This window comes from Medicago sativa, chromosome 8 (assembly GCF_051527215.1).
Source record: "Medicago sativa cultivar Bolivia chromosome 8, Bolivia_mono, whole genome shotgun sequence".
Lineage (NCBI taxonomy): Eukaryota > Viridiplantae > Streptophyta > Magnoliopsida > Fabales > Fabaceae > Medicago > Medicago sativa.
The window spans coordinates 80,316,886-80,334,083 of NC_140756.1; the positions used below are offsets into that span (position 1 = coordinate 80,316,886).

The window sequence follows — 17,198 nt, forward strand, 5'->3', positions numbered from 1 at the left end:
TCAAAATCGTACCGTGTGTATATAATGCATGAATGAAATACTCCACTTAATAGTTACAACCTCACATTCCAAAAATGACGGGGGAATTAGTCACTTTAGTCCCTGAATGGGGAACGATTCGTCAATTTAGTCCCTGAATGTAGATAAATTGCAAAATAGTCCCTGAATGTAGACTTTGTTAGTCAATTTAGTCCCTGAATGCAGACTCCGTTAGTCAATTTAGTCCCTGAATGTAGACTTCGTTAGTCACTTTAGTCCCTGAAATTGACCATGCAGGGACTGTTTTGCATATTATCTGCATTCAGGGACTAAATTGACGAATCGTTCCCCATTCAGGGACTAAAGTGACTAATTCCCCAAAATGACGTCAGAGATAATTAGAAATATTGGAATCAGGTCAAGTTCCATTTCACGTGTTAGATTGGGATGGCTATTCAATGCCAATACTTATTAGGATGCTCATATTCATATACCTGGTTTGTACACATGACTGGTCTTTATGAACCTTCTAGATGTCATTGTCAGTCACATATCCTCAAAAAGAACACAGATGAAATTTGTGCAACTTTGGTGCATTTAAAGATTCTGAAAATGCAGCGAACGGGTTATTGCTTTCATAAGGATCTTGATTCTTTCACACGTTTACCGTAATCGTGGATCACGGGTCATCCGATCAAAATCCAATGACTCTCATTTTGATCATATATTTTAAGTTGAATTGTACAATTACAATGCGAGTTGTTACACTTTATTTTATTTTTTAAGGAAGGATTGTTAGACTTTAATTTGATGGTCAACAATTTACAATTGCATTATGAGTTACGTGATTACGAGTGACGGATTAAGAAATTTTAAGTAATGTATTTAACAAATACATCTTTTTTAATCCAGACAATATTAGACTTTAATTTGAAGGTCAACAATCCAAAATCGCATTATGAGTTAAGTGATTACGAGCGACGGATCAAGAAATTTTAAACAATGTATTTAACAAATACATATTTTTTAAACCAGACAATATTAGACTTTAATTTGAAGGTCAACGATCCAAAATTGCATTATGAGTTAAGTGATTACGATCAAAAAAAATTAAATAATGCATTTAACAAATACATCTTTTTTAAACCAGACAGTATATATATATATATATATATATATATATATATATATATATATATATTATTTTTGAAAGCATAAATCTACATTATTTGGGTTTTATATTTTAGTAACATTGAATGATTTTTTCATTCTCGATTTCAATAAAACTTCATTCTCACTTCAGAATATAAATAACCAATCAATCATTCTTATCACGTATGATTTCACATTCAATCCTTCGTAATACTCAATAAAAAGCTCTTTTGATTGTTACTCACATTCAAATTATAATGTAGGGAGATAAAAATGCCTCGCATAAATAGGGGTATAGTTCCTAAAAAAGAAAAGTGGTAAAGTTACAAAATCATTTATAGTGAAAGTCGAATAAATAATTTTAATTAATGTGAATTTAACACAAATCCCTCTTCACACTTTGTTGACGGATGGATAAATAAGAATTTATCTCATTTTAATTTTTATAACATTACAATTACAGCCATGACTGGAGAAAAAAAATTAGACGTAAGAAAATTATTTAAACAATTATTTTTTGAGTCATGCAAAATACGTACTTAAAAAACTATGAACTATTTCATCTCCAAATGTTTCCTATATGTTCGATAATTTCTCTGTTTCTCTATTAGTACTGGCCACCTATCGAAAAAATGTGCATAGTTAATTTTTTTATGTTAACCCTCCGATTTCTAGAGGAAACGAGTCTTAATAAGTAAAATCCGATTGGAAGTTGTTTCGACCATAAATCAAACTTGGATTCTCTCAAACGAACCGTCGTAGGGTATCACTCGATTGTGGATAGTTGAATATCAATACTCATACACAGCGGTTTTAAATATAAGAAATTTAACTTTGGTCAAAAAAAAATATAAGAAATTTTATCTATTTTCACTACTTATTAAATAAAAACTATTTCGCTATGTTTTTTTTAAGGAAGGAAACGACTGTTTTAGTCTTTTAACTTTTCTACTATAACAAATTTTACACCAGACACTTGAGAATTATTTTTTTTATTAAGTAAACTAACTGCGGTTAACTATATTTCTTAGTAAATGTAAAATTAATTACTTTTACTTTTTTTTTTTAGAACTTTATCAAGACAAAGAATTGATCAATAAATCAAGACATAAAGATGTATACTAGAAAGTACTGTATAAACTACAACTATTAGCAGCAGCATCTAAATATCTACATTGGTAAGGTGTACTAATCTTTTACAAGTCACAAAATTTGCTAACCTCGCAAGAAGCCTTAAGTTTGAAGTGAAAAGAGGTTCCCAGAATCACCGGTAATGTTATAAAATAATAAGTGACATTTATGATTTTTAATTTGGGGCTGTGCCACTTCACAATCCTCTGGCAAGGTGTTGAACCCCTTCAATTATGCACTGCGTTGACTAGGATAATTCGACATCCGTCTAATCTATCACAATACGTTAAGGTATCCAAGTTTAGATTTATCCCAGTTTCATAATGACCAAAAAAAGGATATCCTGATTATATTTATCACATACATTGCTACTCAGGTTCCTGAGGACAGAGGTCTGAGTTCCCCTAATATTTTTTTGGGCATAGTACTCCCTGATTATGTCTAAAGACCATTATCAGGTAAACATTCCATTTCCCTACAATTTATAAAGGATTGGGTAGGAAAATTGAAATAAACAGCATTCCTTCAAAGCGGTGAATCACGAAACCTAGTCACAATAGGAAGCTTGAGTTAAGCTCAGAGCAAACGAAATGCATAAGCTGCACCTCAGCATCATAACCCCAAAACCCACAACATATTCCAGTACAGCAACTATCCTCCAGCAAAACTCAAAAGTTATTGAGAGTAAAGGAAACAGATACCTCACTCATTTCCTTCGCCTTTTCTCTTTTCTGGAATATGCATCATCCCTATCCATGCTATAATGGGAGGATCTACTTGGAGAGTCATGTTTTCTGTGTTTTTTATGTTTCGAGTGTTTCTTACTTCCACTGCTTTTTTCTCGAGAAGACTTTTCCCGTCTCCCTTTTGACCTTGAACTGCGTCGATCTTTTTCATCATCACTGGATGAATCACTTCCTACATCATGCCTCCTGTGTCGATGATGCCTAGAGCGTTTTCTGCTCCTTTCCTCTTCTGACGACGAACTGCTTCTATAATCTAGGCGGTGTGTTGATGGGGATTTAGTTTTCCGGTGCTCGTCATATTTTTCTCTATTTAACTTACTAGACCGTTTTCTGCTCCTTTCCTCCTCTGAACTGCTGCTATAATCTTGGTTTCTGACTAAAGGTGATTTAACTTTCCTATCATCTTCACGCTTCTCCCCATTAGACTTCCTTGATTTACTATCGGAGATACTAGTTCCCTTGGTTCTAATGCTATGATTATTGGGCATATTTCCATAACTGTTGTCACCTCTTGAGGGTCCACCCTCATGGGCAATGTACTGATCCTGTGGCAAATCATGTTTCAATGACACCACACTATTGTTTTCACCGTTCACGAATTCAGATTTTGCATGCTCATTAACATTTTCTTTCAGGGGAGCATCTTTGCCAGACTTTTGTGTAGGGTAAGGTGTATCGGGAGGAACCTCAATCCCTAGTTCCTTGCCCAAAGATTCCAGAAAGTCACCAGCAATCAGACGGCTCAATGCTGTGTTAGCTACTTCAGCTTTCTTTTCTTGATTCTCCACTTTGACAATATTATTATCTTCCCCTTCATCATCTGAATCATCAGAAAAAATAGCCTGCAAAAACAAACTTTTTATGGGTACACGTGGCTTGGCAATGAAATATCATATAAGATATGCATTAGATAAATGAGCATAAGAATACATGTTTACAGGTACAGACACACGCTCAGTTCTGAGAATCAAACAAAAATGTTAGTGTCATCAAAAGCTACCCCAAGTTTTTATGTTCACCAACAAACAAGGCATCACAAACATTCTCTTTTTAAAATAAAATAGAAAAATAATAATAAAATTAAAAAAAAAAAAAACATCATCACAAAAATTTATGCAATAAGATTTAGCAAGGACTAAAGAAAGAAATCGTTTCACATGGAAGAATTAACCATAAGAAGCGATCATAGAGGATTAGAAATTGTTTGTTACCTTGTATAGGTCAACTGGCCTTTCAATATTTTCAACTTCCACTTCCTCTTCAGTTTCATTTTCAGCTATACTTTTGTTTATGCCTTTATTAGCAGATTGTTGCAAGGTTGAGATGTCTTTCTTTGCAGTCACGGGCTCTTCCACTTTACCCTTCACTGAATCTGATGTAAAAATCAATGAATCCATCTTACTCCTAATCCGTGGAGCAGGTGCAGGCTATATAGAGCAAAAAATTGTTAAAATACTGAGCGTAAAGAGTGAAACCAAATCAAACAATAAAACTAGTATAAGAATAAAAATATAATATAGCAAGCTACTTGAAGTACCTTTCCCATGTAAGGATCAACAAGATCGAAACGCTTGCAGAGAAGAGGTGAAGGACGCCATTGAAACTCCTCCCTCTTTGGGTACATTTTTTTCTCCTTAAAATCTACAGCTGGCTGGTCTTTTGTTGGCTGTTTGCACAGAACATATCAAATAACTTAGGCCAAAGATACAATGAAAGAAAGAAGGAAAAAAAAAAAAATAGGAACATCGCCACAATCATACCTCTATTGCACCAGATGTGAACTCCATCACACCACCTGTGATGAAATCCATCGAAGATGGAATTGAAAGCTTGCTTCCTCTGCTCTGTTTTCGCTTTTCTATTGCATCAGCTGCAGCCTCAAAAGATAGTCTCTCTTGAGCACGGGCAGCTTCTGACATATTCCCAGCTAAACTCGAACTTCCAGAGCGTAATCCACCTTTATACTTCTCCTTGATAAACTGCTCAAATCTTTTTTGCTTTGCAGGATCATCCTTGAAAGGCTTTTCAAATTCTGATAACTCACTCTGGATCAAAATTAAGGAAATAAAAATGAGTAAAAAACCAACTTTTTTAGAAGTTATAATAGAATGTTTAAAGTCTTGCGAAGGAATAGGGGTATCTCCACAAGGAGGACAACACCACATTATAGTTTCTAGTGGGATTCATGCAACGACCAGCATAACCCCAAGTCTAATGTCATACATAAAGCGCATCGTGTCAAAAGTCTGACCAATAATGATTCAGATTGTACCCTAAATGACGTAAAGATTCATGAAAAGGAAATTAAAAATCACGTAAAATGAGTTCTTTGAGTTAAAGCCACAGCTTGATTAGTATTTTTCGGCTATATAGCTTTATTAGTTTTTTTTTTTTGTGGTTACAGAGCTTATTTACCAAATTACCAGAAGAAAAATAGAAATATTCCCTAATAATCGAAATAGGAGTTTAGAAGCAGAAAGATTGCGCTACTTACAAATGATGCAGACTTGGTAAATGTATCTATAAGATTATATTGGAGCTGAATATCTGTAGAAGAAATAGATGAGGATGGATCTTCGGAGGTTTTCTCTAGAGGTTTTTCCCCTAAGATCTGACCTCGACTCTTAGCTGTCAGCCTTTGCACACCAGGAGGCATTTTTCCATCCAACAGCACCCTAGTTTGATCATTGCATTTCTGCTGTGCTTCCCACAGTTTCCTTGCATAATAATCGTGGCCAGTTCCTCCAGAGAGGAAGTTAAACAATGGATTTGATCGGTTTTTTTCTCTAGATAAATCCTCATATAATTTGCCACATTTAGCAACCAGATTTGCAACCCCCTCCATTAATAATTTTAAAGTGTTATCCTCAGGAGGAGGAACATCTGGTGGAGGGACCTCGTAGTTCTGGTGGTTAATATCACGAGGTCCAGAAAATGCATGATGGGGCACGAAATCCTTGGGAACCAGAGGAGCCTCAAATCTGAAAAGCAATTTATACAATAGTCATTAAAAGTAGAACATATATAAATACAAAATAGACAAGAATTAACAAAGATAGCATATATTATGTAGACCTCAAACCCCAAAAAGTGCCAAAATATTATCCCGATTTCAGATCCGTAGACCCCAAGCATTAACGTTAACTCAAATCAGTGCTATTAGAAATTAGAAATTCTACACAATTAACAAAATAAAGATTCTTAAACTGTTTCACTTACCTTTCCATTTTATAGTCAGAATTGGATGCCGCTCTGAAACCAGGAAGATTACCCTGGTCCTTCTGATCTTCCTTTTTCGGTTTTTCAAGGGTCAACATTGAAGGCTCCTCAATCTCTTCTTGAACATAAGCATCTTCAATTTCATAACCTGAAATATAAAAAAAAAAAAAAAAAAAAGTTACAACAAGCTGACCTTATGACCTTTTTCACATTTCCATAGGAGGAAATTCACAATTCTCAAGCTTACCTAAAATAAACTTACTCTCTTGATAAAAATATGGAAAGCACAGGACTTATTGCTACTTTGGTTAGTTGTGCAGAGGAATCTATAATGAATTTAATATTATATATATATATATATATATATATATATATATATTGGAATCTCAAAAAATTATATGGACTGCTTTACTTATAAAATTTATGCAATAAGAGTAGCTGGTAAGATTTGCTGATTCAGTGAATATTGAGATTGAAAATATATGAAGTGATACTTTACAAGCATTTAAAACCTGATAGTTGTGAACCTGTATGTAATGTGGGTTATGATAATTTAAGGTGGAAAAGGTGTGAGGTGTTCTGTTAAGTGCATGTAATGTCCGTATTCTTATACGTCCTTAATATTTAGCATTTAGGATTTGGACAAGTAACCTGATTTAGGAATGAGAATTGTAGTTTCCTAGTTTGCAATACATGTTATCTTTTGTGTTTTTGCAGTCTTTCCTGGCTCTTCTTCCAAATATTTGTAACTTTGCTATGATAAAGCAATGAGTAGTGGGACGAAGTAGCTCAAGAACGTACACAGCTGATTAATTTAAAATTTGTGAAGGAACTGAGGTAAGTTTGCATATCAATGAGAACCATACCGCTTAGTTGTATTTTTATACTACTATATTATAATGAGTGGACAACCAAAGGCAATTCATAGAAAGAAAAAAGGTAAGTATAAGGCCTTCTTAATTCCGTCTAGATACTCTTCGAGCATATATCTTCAAGGATGATTGTTCCTCTCCCTCCATTTCTTCCGAAATGCCTTGTTTAAGATATCCTTTATACTGTTGTCTTAATTGAGAATAGTTAGTCTGCTCAGATAATGGGATTTTATACCGGGTTCAGACTTGATTTGTTTTTATATTGAATGATAGTGGGCATGAGTTTATTCCTTCAACCTCGGGAGCTTTTGCTTCTCTTAATACTAGTATATCATAACAGATATCATAATATTTAAGTAAAGGATGTTTTTATCCCATACAGTACATCACCACCAAACATAAATAAATAGTAGTATATTATGCAACATAGTATCTTATAAATATAGTATCTTATTTATACAATATCATTCATACAATGTCACACTACACACGGTATAGTTTTAAAATTTTATCATGCATCATATCCTCAAGTTTGATATTATCATGTCTTACCCAATCAAGCACGCCAAAGTAGGTCCTAAACTACATCATTTTCAATCTTAACATTGAAAGAGTAGAGCTACTAACCAGTGGCATAGACATCCTCATCCTCGGCATCAAGTTCCTCAAGTGCACCAATGCCAAAACCAGGGGCAGCCTTTCCTGCTGATGAATTGAAGCAGGGAGTTAAATCAACTTAGGGCAAGATATTGTGAGAACAAATTACAGATATTGGCAAACGGAAAATAAGATCACGGATTATCATCGTATATTCAGTTTTAATTTTTAAGTTTCTTACACTTAAAACCAAAAAGACTGTCTCTTGCGGAAATTTTTTTGCTGTGCCCCGATCCCGTTTTGCTGGATGGGCGTGACCTTTTCATCTCTGAAACAAATTGAAGAGAATATGGTTTAATGCCAATCACCAGCAACAACATCACCAAAATCCACATGTAGATCAATTAAAAACATACCTCTAAACTCAGGAGCATGCTTATAAGGATCAAAACCTAATCCATAGAGGTCTTGCTTTGGGTTGAGTACGTAAACCTGAAGAAAAAAAAACATATTGCCATCATTGATAGATATACTTACAACCAGCTATAATTAATTTCACACAACAACTATTTCATCTCTGAAACAATTTGAAGAGAAAATTCTCACCGGTGTGCTCTTAGAAGACTGAGCATCATCGTTCACAGGCTGGTCAAGGAAGTTGTCAATATCACCCTTGGTAGGCTCAGAGTCCGTAACCTTCACTTTTGTATCGTCTGAAGAAAATGCGATGAAAGCTCTCCGAGCCTGTCTTCTAGCATCTACACAGACAATCTTATAAGAATATTGCATGAAAGCCTGGTAATTTAGATAATAATCTGACAATGACCTAAATGTAACATATAAATGGAGAAAATGGATGCATTTGGGTAAACAGCATAACTAAAAGCTTGTTAAATAAGCTAATCTAGGGAATTTAATTAAGCACTTATTCATAATAAGTTAGTTTTGGGAGCTTATTAAAATAAACTGAAAACAGTTGATATCAGTTTACAGATGTTCCTAAAAAAATAAAAATAGACAAAATGATAGGTTATAATGATTATTACGATTACGAGATGTAACTTAGAGGTATAAAATATCTTCGAATTTGGGCTTAGGGCCAAATCATCCCCCAAAACTGGCTTGTAACGAGGAGCACACAATCTTTATCGTAGGGTGTGTTTGGCCTGGCATTTTTTGGGGTTTAAGAATTACTTTAAAACTAAAGCTAAAATGAAGAGCATAAGAAAACGAGTTAAAGTTGTAGATGTCATTTTTTCTAGATTAAAAATAATTTTTAAGCAACCAACTTGGGGATACCTCGGATTAGTCGATCCTTGGGTCGGATACCGAATTTTGAAAAAAATTAAAAAATTAAGCCAACAGTTACTTCATGAAATAAAATACTTTTAATAAAAGCACGGATTTATCATCAATTATCATAAATTGAAAGAGCACCAATGCTAGGTGCCCTCCCATCCGATTAAAACTAAAGCTAAAATTAAGAGCTTAAGAAAACGAGTTAAAGTTGTAAATGTCATTTTTTCTAGATTAAAAACAATTTTTAAGCAAACAACTTGGGGATACCTCGGATTATTCGATCCTTGGGTCGGATACCGAGTTTTGAAAAAAAATAAAAATTAAGCTAACAAGTTATTTCATGAAATAAAATATTTTTATAAAAGCACAGATTTATCATCAATTATCATAAATTGAAAGAGCACCAATGCCAGGCAGGTGCACTCCCATCCGATAGAAAACCAGTGCAAGTATTATTTTGGATTAGATTAGATCAATCTGCCCTTCCAACAGTATTATAGTAAAAGACAGATGAACAACCCAATGGAAAAAATGGAACAATTAGTGTAATATAAACATTCACAGATATGATATTACATAAAATCGTTATAAATTTCACCTAAACTACTTTCCTTTTGCATATGTGCTGAATAAATTTCACCTAAACTACTTTCCTTTTGCATATGTGCTGAAAATATGAAAGTGCGTTTAATCCTAGAAAATTATAAACATAAAAATGCATATCATTGCAATTAAAAATTGGGGGAGGTAAAAGGAAGCCTTATCCGAGTCCAGCGACAGAAGGATATTTTTTTTTTTTGGTGGTGACCGGGGTTTGAACCCCGAACCTTGCATATATTATGCATTGTCCTTACCAACTGAGCTAAGCTCACGAGGACAGCGACAGAAGGATATATAACTACTATGTGATCCAGTAATTTTACTCAAAAGGAAGAAAAGCAACACGATTACTACAATCCCAGTTGATAATTAAAAATGCGGCAAAACTAAAACTTAAGAATACCCTTCCTTACTATCCAGTTTATATTTGATGAGTTTTGTATCAGAAGGCTGAATAAAAACAAAATGGAATGCAAAGATAGAAATGACGAAAATGGCAACGGGAGACCATACCATAGAGTGCATCAGCGTGTGAATCCTTAATTGAGCGACCGCGGCTCCATCCCATCTTCAACAGCAGTTTCACCCCTTAAAAGCACCATGAAAGTGGTAAGGGAGGGATAACAGTACATTAAAAGAATATGCTATTTGAATTAAGTGGAACAGACCTACAGACTCTGTGGCTGGAATAACTAATTCATCGGGAGCAGGTCCAGGAATTATGGATGGCCTGCAATTAGACCAAAAAAAAACAAACTGTGAATAAGATCAGTAATTACCCAAAGAAGAATTAAAGCTTGGTTATTATTTTAAGCACACATGCACATAGTCCATTGATAAAAAATGGGGATAAAGACACAAATATTATTTAGATTAAATGAAGGAAGTGAATAAGAAAATTATAAGAGGAAAACATAAATGAATAAGGCAAAGCTCTCCGTCCACCTGAACACTTACGAGAAGAATTCCCCAGACAAAATTACCAAGGGTCAAAACATCAAAATAGTTACGGAATGGCGATCCACGACTCATACATTATTTCATGTTAAAGAGAACCTAATGGCATACAAAATACCATCAAGTGTAATAAACAATAGCTTTTAGCTTCAACATGAGAAACGTCCTATTTCCTCTCGGTCCAAAGCCTTCATCTCCCCGTCCCCTGGAGCTACGGGAGGTAATCAAAGAGAGTAGAGGATACCACTTTCTGAAACTTGCCAGTTTGGACTCTGAGGTACACCACTCAAAAAAATTGATGAATGGAATTTTAGCATATATTCACTTTGGGCGGAAATTTTTTGGGGGCTTTGAGTGTAAATTTAGGGATTTTTGTTTTAAATTCCTTATTACCGATTGTTTTGTTTAACCTTCAAAAAAAATTGAAATTCTAATGCTTTGACGTAATATTAGTTGGTGCTCAGATCTGTAGGATACTATCTTGCTTCTTTCTCTTGGAGGAGTTTTCCCGATTATAGTGTATAATTTGCTTGATGACAGTTTTATGCTATTATTTCTATTTTGGGAGAAGCATAAATTTTCAAGTACATGTGTTCTCTATACAACAATAAATCATAGAACAAGGAATCAAAAACCAAATATTCAGACAGAAACAAAATGCACCTCTGTTTCTGCTCCTTCTCAGCTTGTTTGTGAGCAATTTCAGCAGCTGTGGAACCAAATGTGTCAAACTGTGAAGATGTCCCCAAAAACTGACCTTCCAGATCCTAAAACACGTCCAAAGGGTAGGTTAGAACACAGGGAATAAAAAAGAAGAAAAAAACGACAGATGTTGAAGCCCCAGAAACCAATTGAGTCAGTAACCTTGCCTACTTACTTGACTTTAGCCACATCACAGAAATGTTGTGGTTGGGTTAATGATAGACTGATAGTGTCACCATCTAAACTACATAGTTTCTGATTAAGATTCCTTTAGAAAAGCATAGAAAAATATACCCCCTAGCCTAATGTTAGCTGTGAAATACATAACCCTCCTTAGACATTTTGAACTACTCGAATAATATCCCCTCTCCCCCGCCCCAAACAAAAACAATTACAATAAACTTCCTACTTTATACTGTAATTGGTAATAGAACAGACTTTCCCGTATTTGAGAACTTCAATATAACAAATATCCCTTTATGTTCTATTCAGATAATGTGCTTCTAACTTTTCCCATTTTAAGTGGGTAGTTGTACAATATTTAAAAATCTCAAAGAAGTGTAAATATAAATATCTTATTCTAATAATGTTAATGTTAATAAAGACTGTTCCGTATCAAAATAGGAAACAATGCAGAAGAATGTAAAAGGGCACTGGTAAATCCAAAATTAAGTATTAAGTGTAATAAAAATTGTTAATGAATAACAGATATATCAATATTTACCTACATCTAAACTTCCTTAACATAAGGGCTTTGAAATACATGCATATAATATAAAAATCACACACAAACTTAAACATGAACAGTATTAAATTAAGTATTAAGTGTAATAAAAATTGTTAATGAATAACAGATATATCAATATTTACCTACATCTAAACTTCCTTAACATAAGGGCTTTGAAATACATGCATATAATATAAAAATCACACACAAACTTAAACATGAACAGTATTAATCCACTTACAGCTTTCTCGTCGTCGTCTAGAAAATTCAATATGTTCTGCTCTTTGAATTCAGCTCTGTTCTTCCTGGACGATTTAAAAGTTTGTGGTTCCCACCCTGCACATTCAATTTAAGGTCAACACTCACGGCCTGCTGAAATTCAAATTCAAATCCATAACGAGGGCATTATAATTCCCAAATGAACTTATACCTTCCTTTGAGCCCACCGAATTATAGTAACCAGCAGAAAAACCTCCTGTAAATGCGCCGTGGAATCTTCGCCTCCCTTCATCATCTCTAACCTGGAGACAGTGACATAAAAATTCCATTGAAGTCGCGATACATGCAGCATTAGTTAAAGAGTGCCAGAATATTCCTTACTTTATAAAAGGGAAATTAACGATGAATGTCAAAGTTTCAACATCATGGCCATGTACCAATATAGATTACAAACCTCGTATATATCCACTAAACAGAAATCAAAAGAAATTAAAATTCTAATCTAAAAGATAACATCAATACACAGGAGAAAATAGAAAATGCGCTGTCAGTGTAAAATAGTTTTACACAGAAACATCCGATGAGCATCTTGTATTTTGTCAAATCACAAAGATATTTTGAAGTTAGCTGCATGACATGACAAACTGATGGTTTCTTGTTGAATGAAAGACAGTGCAAAACAATTTTACACAGTCAGTGCATACCTATTAAGCTCAATACACAAATAAAACTAACATTCACAATGTAACCACTGTGATGCAGAAAAATACAATAACATATCATAACATCAATATATACTTCAGTGTTCAAGCTTCTATATTACACTCTCAACCTATCAATTAACATAACTATAACAAAATTTCTGCAAAAAAAAAAGGTTGAAAGAGTTAACAATTACCTCTTGCTTCCACGCAGGGAGAGTTCGGAGTTGACCGGAGGATTCGGCAATGGCTTTCTTTTTGCGGCTGATTGAATCTTCCTCACGTTCAATCGGCGTTCCGAAGAAAACAAAATCTTCTTCGTCCGAATCCATTTATTTGCTCCAATCGAAACGGAAAAATTGGTGTTGAATAGTGAAGGTATGAATAATTAGGGTTATCAGAAGCTATAATTCGGTGCAGAATCTATATTTGCCAAACGCGATTATTGATCATCATGGCTCTAATTTGAGAATAGAGAACAAGACAATGGCTAGGGACTAGGGTGTGATGATTCAAGTTCATCGTCAACCTCGATTTACAATCGTTCGATCTGTTAGTTAAAAAATCAATGGCTGAGATCGATCAAGAGGAAAACTCTTTTTTATGTATTTTACAAGACAGCAAACCTCTATTTTAAATTTTGAATCCTACTCCTATAAAATCAACAGTTTATTCTCGTAAGCTTAGTTCGGTTGATAGCAACAGTGCATGATATATGGCAACCACCAAAAAATAAAACCAACAATTTACTTTATTTTTTGTGTCAATATTAATTGTTAGTCCTTCAAACAAATACTTCTTCCGTTTCAAAATGAGTGTCGCTTTAGCCAAAAAAAATTGTTTCAAAATGAATGTCGCTTTCAGTTTTCAATGCAATAATAACTTTTTCTTTTCAATTGTACCCTCCAATTAATACTCTGCACACTACTTTCAAAGTATTACTTTTAAAACTAACCAATAGATAATAAGGATAATTTGGTAAAATAACCATTCTATTTCTTTTAATCATTACATTTCTTAGTATGTGTGTAAACACCTAAAACGACATTTATTTTGAAACGGAGGGAGTATTAAGGATATGTAGTCACTCCCTGTAAACATGTGTCATTTGAACATTCGTTCTTGAACTTACTCATTTTTTCAAACGGTCACCGTAAATACTAATCATATAAATTTTGTCGTAATCTCGTTTTATTACTCACGTGGACTGGGAACAGTGACGTGGCAATGCCTCTAGAAACTCACAAAATAACCAATTTACCCTTCTATCCTTCAAAACATTTTTCTTCCTTCTCCTAAACTTCGTCAAGATCAAATTGCTTCAAAACCACAATGACTCGTGAACAAAAGTTTAACACTTCAGATTCAAAACCAAAACCAATGTTTGTTTGATAAAAGAAACAGAGAGAGACATAAGTTCCGGTTCCTTCTATTTCTTCGTCAAAATCAATTTGCTCTTCGTCATGAGTCACTTGATTCCCTCCGTACCCACTTCCCTTCTCCCTCATTTTCCAGTTTTCGATTAACATAACCGCTCTTCATCACTCTCACTCGTTGTTTTCGTCAATTTCCCCTGTTCAGTTTTAAGGCAAATTTGAAGATTGAAAGAAACGATTGAAATTGATAAGATTGTGTTTGGTAGTGTTGAAAATTAAGATTGTTTTAATTTTTTACATACGGTTGAAGATTTTTTTGCGTTTCCAAGATTAAAGATTGTTAGTACTGGGTTTCAATTGTATCATGCCTCAAGTACGCTTGGAGATTGTTAAATTTACGACTAAGAAGATCAAGATTGAACTTTGTGTGGATCCTAATCAATTACTCTCTCAAATTCCAATCCATATCATTTTTTAAATGTTTTCTTTCTTTATGTTACGTACATTTCAATTTTTGACGGGCTTAAACTGGTGTGGAAAAAGTGAAAGAGATGACGGTATGATATGGGAGTAGAAGATTCAAGCGTACGGGAGAAGAAAGAATGATGGTTTCGAAGAAAACAAGGGCAAATTGGTCATTTCCACGAGTTTCTGAAGACATTAAGGGCAAAACGGTCATTTACACAATAACTTGTTGAGGCATCGTGATCTTATCTTAATCCACATCAATAATAAAATGACATAGGACCAAAAGTGAAATGATTAAAATTTGCGACGCTTGTTTGAAAGGATTAGTAAGTTCCTTAACGAAAAGTCAAATGACGCGTATTTGAACAGACACTTATTTAAGCCATCATTTAACAAATTAAATGTGTATATCATTTCTTTCTGTTTATTTTTTTATTTTTTTTCCTTAAGCGTGCATACACAAGCTTCCTTTCTTAGTAGGCATATGCACATCTTTATTTACTACTCCCTCCGTCCCTTAATGTAACCACCCATTTGATTTTATTTTTGTCCCTAAATGTAACCCCCTTTTCAAATTACTAGATGCATTTATTACTTTTTTCCTAAACATACCCCTAATTAATACTACTAATTTGTCTTGAAATATGAATAGTCAAATTTATTACACAAACAAACAAAGGACAGTTTGGTAATATCAATACACAAAACAGACACATTAATTACACTGACAACTTTTCTTAAGAAATGTGAAAAAAGCAAAGGGGGTTACATTAAGGGACGGAGGGAGTATTTTTAATCCATTTAGTCTACATGCGAAATATAATATAAACTATAACTACAATGCAGCAAAAACAGTTAATCCCTCTAATCTACGTACGATATTGGGTACACATTAAATTAAATTGTTGTCTCAAGAAGTGCCACCTCATATAGGTTTTGAATTATCTTATTCTTATAACATTTGCACACATGGCGGTGAGTCCCAAAACACTCTTCAGTTGTAGTGCGCCCCTCAATCATATAGTGTTAAAATAACTATATTGTTTGTTTGTTGAGGTTAGAATAAACCTAGTAGTGGCCTTAAACAAGCCGGTTAGAGGGTCGTAATTTTTTTTTACCATTCTTTTTTGTTTAGTAACAAACATGGTAACCACGAGTTTGCACAAATGTGTTCAACATTTACATATGTGTAAAAGTATTTAAAAAAATACAAATCAAAATATAAAAGACTAGGTGGATAGATATAAGAGATCAAATAAATAATTTTTGTTTTCTTATTTTTGTTTTTGTTAATCAAGCTCCCAGAAGAAAGGAGCGTTGATAATACAGAGTTCGAGCGCGAGGTAAGTAGAGCATGGATCAACAATTGTTTCATCCAAGAAGAAAAATATATTTTATTGATAATCAAGAAATCAAGGTAGCTCAATCAATTTTTTTCTTAAGAAAATGTTTTATCCAAGAATCGAACTCAAACTCTCTTCAACATAGTCGTTGTAAAAATTATAATTTTTCAAACAAATACTACAAAATTTTAACGGTTGTTTATATAAAAAAAAGTGTTCATGTAAAAAAAAAACTAATTATTTGATAGACAATATATACGCAATACATACATGTAATAATTGTTACGTTTTACAATAATTTTTTTGTTTCTAACTAACATATATAGTATTCACTATCACGTGACTTGCATGGCTTTAAAATTCATATACAAATACACGAAGATATACAAAGAGTAAATTTAAAATTCACCTATGTCGTTGGTTAGAAGTGTTCTTGGTGGTTGATATTTTGATAATTGATATGCATGACTTCAAACGTCATATAATTGACATGCATGACTTCAAACGTCATATACATGAGAATAAAGGAAAAGCAATTTTGAATAATTTATCTAGTATTTTGGTCAAAAAAATAATAATTTATATAGTATTAAAAAAATAAATTTAACTATATACTATTTGTGTCTTCGTTGTTTCTTTAATTAAAATTCTGAACACTTAAATTTCAAAATCAAAAGTAAAATTCAAAATTTTATATTAAGTTCAAAATTAATTATCGGTTGAGAATATCCTTGTTTGATATCTAATTAAAATAATATTTGATCCACTTTTGATCTATATATATATATATATATATATATATATATATCATTTTAGCTTGATCAAAAAAAAAAAATAATATTTGATATTTTCTTTTAAAGAATATTTGATATATTTTACTTACCACAGAATTGAATCATAATTTATAAGAATTTTTTTCTCTTGAGACCGTGAGGGATAAAATCAAACCTAATTTTTTATTTTGACAATAACCAAACCTTAAATTTATATCTAACTTTTAACATATTAGTCCACATAACTTTCAAAGAAACTTTCAACATATTATTCCACATAATAATAGAAGTTTGAAAAAAATTAAATATAAATATTTTTATGAAGAAAAAACAGCAA

General features: G+C 33.2%; 1 protein-coding gene across 1 annotated transcript; it reads right to left on the reverse strand.

Annotated features, from left to right (window-relative positions):
* Positions 1–2,220: 2,220 nt before the first annotated feature.
* On the reverse strand, positions 2,221–13,389 carry TGH (SWAP (Suppressor-of-White-APricot)/surp domain-containing protein). Its single transcript, XM_085731556.1, has 16 exons — positions 13,099–13,389; positions 12,412–12,502; positions 12,223–12,317; positions 11,216–11,319; positions 10,264–10,325; positions 10,109–10,183; positions 8,303–8,454; positions 8,113–8,188; positions 7,938–8,024; positions 7,727–7,804; positions 6,228–6,375; positions 5,503–5,989; positions 4,769–5,053; positions 4,546–4,674; positions 4,220–4,435; positions 2,221–3,850 (listed from the first exon to the last, which is right to left on the reverse strand). The coding sequence occupies exons 1-16, from the start codon at positions 13,231–13,233 to the stop codon at positions 2,969–2,971; spliced, it is 3,102 nt and encodes a 1,033-aa protein (XP_085587682.1). The 5' UTR covers positions 13,234–13,389; the 3' UTR covers positions 2,221–2,968.
* Between the last annotated feature and the right edge of the window lie 3,809 nt (positions 13,390–17,198).

Excerpts from the sequence above, each read along its gene's own strand:
- TGH (XM_085731556.1), bottom strand. The coding sequence starts at position 13,233 with ATGGATTCGGACGAAGAAGATTTTGTTTTCTTCGGAACGCCGATTGAA. Across the intron at positions 12,318-12,411 it reads TTCGGTGGGCTCAAAGGAAG|GGTGGGAACCACAAACTTTT; the intron begins GTATAAGTTCAT and ends TTGAATGTGCAG. Across the intron at positions 8,189-8,302 it reads AGTCTTCTAAGAGCACACCG|GTTTACGTACTCAACCCAAA; the intron begins GTGAGAATTTTC and ends TTTTTTCTTCAG.